At 40.5% G+C, this 12005-nt stretch overlaps 1 protein-coding gene across 3 annotated transcripts in view; it reads right to left on the minus strand.

Moving 5' to 3' along the window:
- Window positions 1-12005, minus strand: part of SDCCAG8 (SHH signaling and ciliogenesis regulator SDCCAG8) — a 184850-nt gene that overhangs the window by 167300 nt on the left and 5545 nt on the right. For all 3 annotated transcript variants that reach the window (XM_080909336.1, XM_080909337.1, XM_080909335.1), the window contains exons 2-5: window positions 8164-8316; window positions 6374-6459; window positions 3758-3871; window positions 3131-3256 (exon numbers count right to left, since the gene is read on the minus strand). In XM_080909336.1, the coding sequence (XP_080765462.1) occupies window positions 3131-3256; window positions 3758-3871; window positions 6374-6459; window positions 8164-8316 (479 nt within the window). The remainder of the gene's footprint in view (window positions 1-3130; window positions 3257-3757; window positions 3872-6373; window positions 6460-8163; window positions 8317-12005) is intronic.

Consider the following 12005-nt stretch of genomic DNA (forward strand, 5'->3'; position numbering starts at 1 on the left):
CCCAGGCCAACACATCTGCAGCCTATTTCGTAAGTAGGGCCGTGTCTTACGAGAACTGCGCACATTCAGTTTCTACCGAACTTTATCAAGGATGAGTACTAATTTCCTCTACAGAAACTAGCTAATACAGACAGACCACAGATCGCAGGCCCATAATATAAAACACTATTATTCTTTATAAATAAGTGCTTGCCTTCTACAGATAGCTTTTAAAACCTTGAATAGTATTTAACCAATTTTTAAATCCTTAAAAGCATTAAAAACCTCTTATTTACTTACAGTCAGAAATATTAGTACAGAAATATTAGACTCAGAAACGTTCTACTTAAAGTCCTATCCTAGATCTTTGGGATAATGCCAAAATCTCTAATAAGTAACACATTTTAATATTATACTTTTTAGCTATGGAGAAAGCTTTTCTGATAGGAGACCTTCATGGAAATTAAAGTATGATTTTAAAGATGAATGATGCACACTGTGAATAGTTCTAGTTTTAATAAAATCCCATTACCATTGCTCTATAACATCCAGGTCAACCAGCCCAGAAATCACAAGTCTTGGAGGCTAGCCTGCAAGGCCAGATAGAACTGAACAGAATTGTCTCTCTTCTCTGGGAGAAGCCTCTGGACAATAAGGTTTGGTTCAATGCTGGCATCCCTTACTATTTTATACACACAGGCAACAACACATGAGCTTAGGGAACTGGGATCAAGGGATCAAGACAGTCTAGGCTTCAGTCTTTGCTTTACCAGTTTATAGCTCTGTGACAGTGCATCAGTTACTATTTTAACTTTCTCCTCTGAAAGACAAATAGTAGCACTCACCTTGTATAGCTATTGTGAAACTAAAGTAATACAAGAAAAATAACAGGCTTGATGCAGTGCCTGATATACACCCATGATAGTTACTAGTATATAACTATTCCTACAGTGTCTGATACACACTCATGATAGTTACTAGTATATAACTATTCCTACAGTGTCTGATACACACCCATGATAGTTACTAGTATATAACTATTCCTACAGTGTCTGATACACACCCATGATAGTTACTAGTATATAACTATTCCTACAGTGTCTGATACACACTCATGATAGTTACTAGTATATAACTATTTTAGTCATTTTCAGAATAGGACATTGGGACACTGGGAAATCTAAGTTCAACTTAACCTATAGCACTGCTGAGACTTAGTATGAATATCCAAGTCACTAAAAAAGCCTATTCTTCTCTGAGAAAGACAATAACCATAACTTACCAACCTTTAAGATATGCTAAAAACTTTTATTCATATTAATTCCAACACAGTATCAAGTATGCATCAGTGAAACACTTGTTTACCTACCCAAGTAAACAGCAAACACAATTGTTCTGCAACAGTGGATACCACAGAAGGCTAACGGGGCTGGCCAGCATACCTACAACAGTCATTTCAGGGTTTGCATCCCTTTCACCACATGTGAATGAGTAAGATCGACAAGACAGCCTCTCTGGAATCTTGACTAGCTTACAATTATGGCAGTAGTTTCCTTTTGGGAAATCCTCTGCTCAGAGTGCAAAGCAGATGTGCCACAGCTATCGCTTCTTCCCCTGCTCACTCCTCCTGCCTCTTACTCACTGTCTGCCTGACTTCCTCTCACTTCACTTCCTCCTCCCCCACTTCTTTGCCACTGTATAAATATTGAAGATGATGAATAAATGACTCACTGCTAAGTATTTTTTAAAGGAGCTATTTCCAAGTACTCTTTATTGGGTGATCAATTCAACTTGATATCAAAATTATAAGCGCTAAGGTTGAATGTTTAACACCAATATTAGTAATCATATAAAGCTTCAAAATAATTACATATCAAGGAGTAACTTGTTACAAATGTAATTAAATGTCTGCACAGAAAACAAACCAAACACTTATCATCAGTCCACTGGTGAGTTTTCAAAGTCAACACAACCAGATGCTTCTCAACAGCAAAACCACACACACACTTTAAGGATCGGAAAGGAAATGCTGGGTCAGGCTGGGGGCAGCAAGCTACAAAACCAAAATCAGATGATATATAAATACATCATCAAGACTCTCACATATTATTCTTCATAGAACTGATTTCCTAATGATGCCTACACCTAGAAACACCAAAGTCCATGACAAATTAAGGTGTAACTGAACTGGCAAACATCAAAATTGTCCCATGGAAGGGAGATTCTGTCTACCTTCCAAACCATTTGGCCCATTCTTCAAAATCTGGGCCAATAATACCAGAGACAAGAGGCAACTTGAGGCTTATATCCCTAGGATACATCTAGACCAGAAAAACAATCCCAGAGATTCTTGGGAGATGGAACCCAGGAACTCCCACTGTAGACCCTGATGAGAGTAAAGCTTCTCAATCACTAATAAAGGAACTAATTACTATGATCAAGGCTGATTAAACTACTTAGTAAATATAAACAAAAAACAAAAAAACAAAAACAAAAACAAAAAAAAAAAAAACCCAAAAACCAAAACCAAACAAACCTTGCAGACTCAGAACAGAATCTTGATTCTCAGGCTCACAGGCCAGGACTGGTTCTTCCTACCAAATAGTGCTGCTCATCTGACTAAGACTTCAGAGCTCAAGAGAAACATAGACAACGTCAACAGATCTGGGTAAGATGCTGAACCATTTCTAGATTTGCACAGTTCCTCTATATAACACATTCTGTGCTTGCAGGTTCCCCTTTCCATATGAAAAGTGTACATGCATGTTCAGAGAAGACTTCAGGCCCATGTTCTGTCTACTGAAGACCCACTTCCCCACGGCTGAGTGCCATGCAAATTTGAGCATGGCATCCTCACCAAACATCAAGGAGCGATGGGACAAGTATGTCTAAACTATGGATCATGGGCCACATGCATCCCAGAATAGTTATGAATATAATATAGCCCAACCCAAAAACATCAAATTATTTAAAATACCATGAGTTTGGTTTTTTGTGTTTTTTTTTCTTTACAACTCAACTTCATAGTTCTTGAGTATGAACTTTGTAGACAACAATATTATGTCAAAAGGTTGGACACAGTTGAAAAGCTGGGAGAAAGGGTAGGAAGAAACATTCAGAATAAAAGACTGTGGTTATCAGTCCCACTCACAGATGCATCCAGGAACGTTTGCTCCCTCAGCGTCTCCTCCTGTCTTTGAGATCGTAGTTCTTGCTGGAGCCTTTCATTCTCAAGTACAACTACTTGCACCCTATTTTTCATTCCAGATAATTCATCCTATGAAAAGCAGAAATCAAAACGCATTAAAGCTTTTAAGCATATTTATTAATTACTTGGAATCCAACATGAAATAAATTATGGAAGACTTACACCATCAAATTCCTAGTGTATAGTAATTATATTAAGGTAAAAAAGGGAGCCCAACCCTAGGTAATATTATCTAGTATTTGGGTTACTTAATGGATAGTTGAAGTCTGCTGGCGGCCATACCACAATGTGTTTTGACAGTTTGTTTCTGCAAGGAATCAAAGACTAGAGAAAAATTTAAATGGTTATCTAAGAGATTGTTCAAAAGCAGGTAGTCTGCTGAAAAGTATTACCAATGGTTAAATATCAATGATGTGTGAGGTAATTAACCAAAATCAGAAATGGCATGAAGGACAGTACCACATAAGAATATTTATTTTCAGTAAATAAATATTCAGAGTAAACATGAACACTAAGAATTTTTATATAAGGTATGACTGACATACATTGAGGTCCTGATGAGCAACTTACCTTGCAGAACTTGACTTCCGCTTCTAAATGGTGAATATATTGAGACTGGTCATTAATGATAGGAACGAGGTTATGCACAGTAGGCATGCCACCGTCCTCACATTCTGACGGCCACTACAACAAAAAGGGCAAATTAGGCAGCTCCAGGCTTAGCAGAGAATCATCTGGTTACCGTCTTTACATGCAGTTTAGTGTGACATAAGCAAAGACCAGATCACAGTGTGCACAGACAATTTATTTTTCTAGTCCATAAATTCTACAAGACGTGAATATTATTTTTGAAAGACAGAAAGTAACACAGTTATTAAAAGCACATGACACATGGAGTTACTCTTTCAGAACAGGGCACTATAACTGGCCTAGGATGGACCACCTGCTTAACTATTTAACAACATAACAGCCCATTCATCGTACCACAGAAGAGAAGTGTCCCCTGAAATTCACATCAGCTCACCAAGGAAGAGACTTCAGAAGTCAAGTGCATACCAGGGAAGCAAAATTCTGTTTCCAAGGTCACATTAGAAAACCTAGAGTTTGGGCTTTCAATGTGTTGTTGTTGCTGCCGAATGGATTTTTTATGTGCAGAGGCATGTAGGAGTAGAGGGGTAAACACAGTCTAGCAGCAATTTAAAATTATGCATTCTGGGGCACAGATGCTCTAAGGCTGCATCCTAAAGGAGACACACAAGCTGCACTATGTAGCCCAAGGAGACATTTCAGAAAAAGTTCTACTGCTGTTGGTTTTTAAGGAAGATGCAATCAGTAAAAGGGAAATGAGAGTCAGCCAGTCAGTCTGACAGGAAGGCTTGCAAAGAGAACTTCCTCACTCAGTTGATTTTTATAGCTTTGGTAGAGTATTATTCCTGGCTAAAGTGTTTTCTGTACCAAGAGCTAGGCTGGATATAAAAGAATCAACTCTGAACTAGGTCAGAATCATAGTCTAGGCCTTAGGCCCACACAGTTATGTCACAGGCTTGCTAAAAGGACACTGTGCCTGAGTACTGAAATTTTTGCAATCATAGACAGATGATATATTTAGAATTCTTTAGAAACCCATAAAGTATGACATAAATATTAACATCTTGGCAGTGGCCGCCTCACCATTCCGGTGTGTGTGACAATCTATGGGAGATGTGAAAGTAAATCTGGTGGAGGAACAAGGGAGGCAGAGAGAAACACCATAGGCTCCTGCAACTCCGCAAGAGTCCAGATCTACCCTGCAGGTGCTGGTTCCCCGCAAAGCCAGGGCGCAGGGCGGAGGCTGCTTCCACCAGTCCTCACGGAGACCTCCCTATCACTGGCCCCTCCCCTACAGGCTCAAGGGCAGATGAGTCAGATTCAGCTAAACACCACATGCAGTGCCCCAATCAATTTGTTTTTAAATACATAACTCTACCCTAATGGGCTGAAAAACTGCATGTAAGTTTATGTACTAAACGATAAAGTTAGATCTGCGCCCCAATGCTGATGTCCAGAGTCTGAATCCTAGGAATCTTGGTGGGCTCCAACACTTCCCCCATTTCCTGGTCCCTGTTCTACAGCAACCGAATGCAAAGCCTGCATGCTGCTCTCTAGAAGCATGTGGCTTCCCTTGACACACACCCTCACAGGAGCCCTGCATCCTTCCAAGCACACACTTATATGCCTAATTCTTACTTTGTAGAAACACACCTCACTCATATAATCAATATTTATAGCTATCGATTTCTAATTTTATAACAACACATTTTATCACTCAGTGCATTTACTACTGCTGGCTTTTGGTTTCTAGAATGCTCTGAAGAGCACAAGGTGAATAAAGATCTTTCAAGTCAATTAGAGGAAGTTGCTAGAGCTGTTGTATATTCAGATGTGCTTATCAGCTTGGAAGACAGCTGTGTCCCAGCACGTGGAGCCTACCGGGATGAGCTAGATCGGAAGGTTCTTTACTACACAAAGTGACCACTTTACAAATGTACAGGTCTATTCACAGGAGTGCATATAACAGTGTGGGAACCTGCACTGTCTTTATACATACTAACTATGAGGTTGTGCTAGTTAGAAGTCACTACCATTTCAGACTCTACCATCAAATATACTCTCATAAGTCAATACAGCATATCAGGAGCACGTGGGTTTCATAAGAGCAAAATCACACACTACTGAGATGGGAAGTGTGTCTAGTTTTTAAAATTAAGTTGAATACATAGATATCCAAACCATAACAGACTCTTCAAAGTTAGATAATTTCAAAGAAACACTGCATAATTTCTCACTAATTATAACACTAAATAAAACAGCATTGCAAGTAACTTCTTACAAATCATTAGTAACTTCTACAAATGATCAAATATAGATACAAACTTCTAAGAATATTACTGAAACATTTGGCCTTTGTATATCGTCACTTTTGTATATTCGCTAACCATTTGATCTCTTGCCCACAATTTGGAAGGAAGAAAATAAATTAAAAACATCAAGATTCCTTCAGTTCAAACAATCAGAGGTGGAAGAATGTTTTTCTCAAATTACTATGGCTGTAACCTGGAATGTGTGTAACATGCAGGAACTGACACAGCCAACTAAAGCAAAGCTAGGAAGCTGGGGCTTTTGTCAGGCTTCCACGGGTGAACTCACCGAAGGGGACAACTTGCGTCTTCGTGGTGGTGATGTCTCATTTTCCTTACTTGTTTGTTGACGCAACAAGGCTTTCAGTTGATTGACTGCGAGAGAAAAGCAACATCAACTGCTTAAGATTCACAGGTTATGTGCAGCTCAGGTTAGGGATATCCTCAGGACTACCTATCAAAGACTATGCCCCTCACTTAACATCAATGGGAGATAGAAAAAATTAGGAGAGGTAGGGATTTGATTATTAAATTAAATTAGATTATCAAATTATTAAATGGAGGAAGTCTTCAAGTCACTGGAGAGAGTAGGATCTTGCCTCTTCTTCCTCTTTTTCCCCTTCCTGGCATGAGGTAAGTAGCCTTACCTATCTGAATGGACCTCCCCAATGTGCTACACTGCCACATGCCCAAAGAAGCGAGGCAAATCAATAAATGGGCTGAAATGTGCAAAGCTATAAGTCAAACAACCCTTTAAGGTACGCTGGCAGACTCCTCTAATATCATGACTTCGGAGCCACAGGCAGGGGATGACCACAAGTTCAAGTCCACCTCATCTACAAAGAGGGTTCTGGCCATCCAGGGATTCATACTAAGACCCTGTCTCAAAAAGACAAGTATAGGGGCTACAGAGATGTCTTAGAAGTTAAGAGCACTGACTGCTCTTCCAGAGGACCTGAGTTCAATTCCCAGCAACCACATGGTGGCTCACAACTATCTGTAATGGAATCTAACAGTGTACTCACATAAAATAAATAAATCTTTAAAAAGACAAGTATATTTTTATAGGTTTGTTTATCTCAGATGTTGTTATAGTGATAGAATGTAGACTAACATTTTATTACTAAACATCAGTCCAGCAAATATTGCTCAAACTTCTATTAGGCAACAAGAACTTTGATATTGGCTGGGGATACAGAGAAAAAATTAAAAACTCTATCTCTTGAGTAAGAATTTAATAAGCAAAACAGTTAGTTATACCCAGTGTCATGGTTTGAAAATGCCTGGCTCAGGGAGTGGTACTAAATGTGGCCTTGTTGGAGTGGGTGTGGCCTTGTTGGAATAGGTGTGTCATTGTTGGTGTGGGCTTTCAGACTTTTATCCCAGCTGCCTGAAAGTCAAAAGAAGATTTAGAACACTCAGCTCTGTCTGCACCATGCCTGTCTGGACGTTGCTATGCTCCCACCTTGATAATAATGGACTGATCCTCTGAACCTGTAAGCCAGCCCCAATTAAATGTTTTCCTTTATGAGACTTGCATTGGTCATGGTGTCTGTTCACAGCAGGAAAACCCTAACTAATAGATATAAGCTTTTAATGTAAACCTAGAGCTACACATAAGGCTTCAAGGTCAGGGAGCTTTCACATAGGTGCTAACAGAGCAGTGAACAGGAGTTCAGCATGGAGGAAAGAGTGGAAGGAAGTCAGAAGTCACAAGGCACTGCAGGTGTAAAGGTATAGATGCATGGTCAGGGGTTGCTAAGAGATGGCTGCTTTCTAAGACAGATGGTTTGGATGAAAATGATGGCTAAGAAGACAGCATGGGAGAAATATGACTGGAGAAGTATGTTAGGAAATACTGTTAAGTTAGAAAAATATTGCTAATCCATACTAAGATTATAGATTTCAGTCCATAGGATTGTGGAAAGTAAAGGAAAAAAGCTGAGTAAAGGAATTTTATCGCTCTTTTGTTACACAGCAATAGAAACTTTGCAGTAGTGTGGCAAGCCGGGTGGAGTGATGTCTGTAGAGTTGGGACAGTCCACTATGTGCCATGCTCCAGCTGACAGTCACACTCACCAGCATGGCTGTGTTGCAGTTCGTGCCAGGCCACCCCTGCGTCCTCATTTTCTACATTGATGCTGGTGGAAGGACCCAGTTCATCTTCTTCTACAGTGACATCGACTTCTCTCAGAGCACATTTTAATTGGTGAATGCTTCTATTAGCACGTTCTGCAACAAAAACCTGATGAGAGTCAGGGCCAATGAAGTGTTGGTAATCACCCAAATCCTTGGCCAACAGGGCATCATCAAAAGATGTATCCACTTTAGGGGAACCTTATGGGACAAAGCAGAATTCTAGCTTCAGCTAGCTAAGGAATATAACAGAGGAAGTAAGAGAAGCTTGAGATTCACCTGTCCCACCTAGTGATATGAGGCAAGCAGACAAAACCATTCAGGAGACTCCGTCACTCCAAGCTCTGGCCTAGGGAAGCCTCATTTTCTCTACATCCCTATTTCTCCATATTCCTGCCCACAGAAAGAATCCAAGATGCCTGACCTAATTCCAATCAAGAGATGGACAACTGGGTTCTCACAGTGGCAACCCTGACTGTGGAGTTCTAGCTGACTTTATCTCACACACAGATACTTGGTTAGCAAAAATGACCACCACTAGAGTAGAGACTAGAATGAACTGGCACAAAGCTATCTATGATCGAATACTTTAAGGTGTACTGTTAGGATAGCTCCTCTCTAAAAATAGCCTCAAGGTCACACTGCACTTCCTCACAGGCCTAAATTTGTGTTAGCAGGCTGCAGTGACAGATAGAGCTCATCTTTACAAGAGTCAGCAGGTTTTACTTTGTCTGTCTTGAAGGATTACTTAAAAGCTGGCCACCCTGTTGAAGAGACACATAAAGAAGCCAGGGTAAGGGGTCAGGCTCTGAGACTACTAGGGGTTCCTCCACGCTCCCTATCTTCAACCTAACTGCTCAGTGCAGCCTCCAAAAGATTCCAGAGACCATTTAACTGTAATGGCATGAAATGAAGCTGGGGAGAAAATTTAGTCAGTAAAGTGCTTGTTCTGCAAAACATGAGGGTCTGGATTCAGATCCCTAAAACCTTTGTAAAAGCTGCACGTGGCAGAGCACACATGTAACACCATCGTTGGTGAGGGCAAGAACAGGGGAATTGCTGAGACTCATTGGTCCGCCAGTCTAATTGGAGCTATCAATTTCAGCTTACATCTCAAAAGATAAACGAGAGCAGTCGAGGAAAGACACTCAAGGCCATCCTCTTCCTTCATATGCGAGTGCGCGCGCACACACACACACACACACACACACACAAGCATAAGTACATGAATAGACCTACTAGCACATACACTCCACACACATAAAATCACTGTTAGTTATCACTATCAATCATCTATAAAAACACACTTCATGAGCATATGTTCTTCATTTTCTCCAATGTTATTAACTTTGAAGTTTAGAATCAAATATAATATTACTTAATACTCCATGTTACAAAATATGCAGTATGGTTACTTTACTCACAGAAACTCATCCTCTGCATGTATAACACTAAAAACAACCAGTCCTTCTGGTCTGAGATGAAGGTTGAAATCCTATTGTCTTCATGGTGGCTTTAGCACCAGTTTTCTCTGTACTGATCTGATTTCCACACAGATCTTCTAGACACAAGCCTGGTGCTGATAGGCAGGTCTGGTCCCTTCTTACTCACTCTGGGCTTAAGAAAGTCCAGATAAGATGTATCTTCTTTTAGCATTACAAGGGGCAGCAACAGTTTTCTAAAACTCAGTGTTTTCTAGACAGACTCATCAATGGAAAAGAAAACCCAACACATTCTGTGACATGCAACACAGTTCAGACATTTAAATTTACACCCTTAAGTCTATAAATAAAGCACTTGGCTTTATAGCATCCATTAGAAAGGAAAGAGAGGATTTGACTAACACTGAGAGTATGCTCCATAGAGCTATCAAATTACTTCATTTCTAAGACGAAGAACAATTATTAATTTATACGTACTCTAATTAGAAGCTAAAAAGTTATATTTAAAAAAAAGGAAAATCTTACATGAAAAAATGCACAGTGGTAAGTCCATATAGGCACAGTTCTACCATGAGATAACATTAATGGCAGGGTTTCTGCTTTATATATTTATTTTGTAGGGCTGGGATTGAACCCTGTGCCTATGGGATGCTGGGCAAAGGCTCTACCACTGAGCCTTTATCCCTAGTCTGTGGGCCAACTTGCAGCAACCACTTTAATCCTGTTTCTAACACTCTTGCTCAGTCTTTCAAAGCCATACCAACATTACATGCTAAATTTGCATCAAAAATAATACATGAAATTACTAGACACTGAGCTCAACAATTAGCTCAGTGAATTATGGTTTATCTGTTTTGTTTTTGCTCGTACTCAATCAGTAGTTACAAGGGTCAGAGAAGGAATCTTTGCAAGAACTAAATCCCAAAACTAAGATCAAGTTAAATGACATTTTAAATTCATTTTAGCACAACATCTCAAAGCACTTTAAATGGTTCCAATTCTCAACAGCAGCATGACAAGCCGACTTAGTCCTGAGGGATAAATTAAGACGATTCTAGACAGATGAAATGCCGTGCCTCTTTGGCTGGAGCCACTGCAACGGAACTGCCCGTCATCCAGAACTCAGCAGCTGCAGCTCACTGGGGCTCACATTAAGGAAGCAGATTAGACAGGAGGGTCCTTTATCATTTCCTACCCTGCTGCTCCTGGCAACAGTGTTATCTAACCAAGAGCCAGACAGAATAGCCATTTCCTCTGATCTCTGAGGAGACCTTGCCTACTTCAGAATGTATTCTGATTTCTTCTCTCCAGCACCAAGTGCAGGCTGTATATAAACTTAACTATGACTATAAATGCAAACAAACCCGCTGCACCAGGCAGGTCCCATGAATGTAAATGCAAGGGAACATTATTTCTGCAGTTCATTATCTACACATCCGTTAGTACCATGAGCTCCTAAAAGGTTTTTAAGCTGAAGACTGAAGTCAAAGTGTGTCTTCCTCATTTTACAGCCCAATCTCTCTTCTTCCTACATTTTAACCCTGGCTCACCATTGAGCCTCTCTTCATAAATGATAACTTTTTAAAAGATAGCTTTAAACTTTGGCCTTATGTGCACACATATCTTGATTTTGATTATATTCAACATCCACTACTCTCCCTTACCAACTTCTACACTCTCTAGACCCCTTCCTCCTCCCCCAAATGTCTTCTCCTATTTAAATGTGGTTTATTTTTGTTGTTGTTGCTTTATAAACCCAGGGGTTTAATTAAGATTGCCTGCATGAATATGGGTGTGGAGCTATTTATGAACATGGTAACACCAATACCACTGAATGAAGGTGTAAGGATTCTGTAAACCCCACCCCTCAGTTACCTGGCAGTAGCCAGGTATGCTCCGCCCCAGTGACCTGGCACTATAAAAGGGGTTGCTTGTCCCCTCCTCTCTCTCTTGCCTCTTGTTCTGTTGCTCTCTCTGTGCTCCTGCCTCTATCCCTCCTCTCTCTCCATGTGCTCATGACCACCAGCCTCTACTCCTCTCTTCTCCTCTCCTCTCTCTCTACCTCTACCACCCTCTTAACTCCCCCATGACTTGATTGAATAATCTCTATTCTGTACTATACCATCATGTGGCTGGTCTCTCAGGGGGAAGGGATTCCCAACATGGGCCCCTCAGAGGCATCTCCCTTGCCCCCAGGCCTCACCACACTTCCATGGGCCATATGCCCCCCCCACCACGCTCTTCATCCTTTTCCTAACAGAAAGACCTTTACTTCCACCCCCACCCCCAAACCAGCCACAGGACTTGTCAATAGCTCCTCAGCTAGGGATGGAATTAACATGT

This window comes from Micromys minutus, assembly GCF_963924665.1.
Source record: "Micromys minutus genome assembly, chromosome: 1".
Lineage (NCBI taxonomy): Eukaryota > Metazoa > Chordata > Mammalia > Rodentia > Muridae > Micromys > Micromys minutus.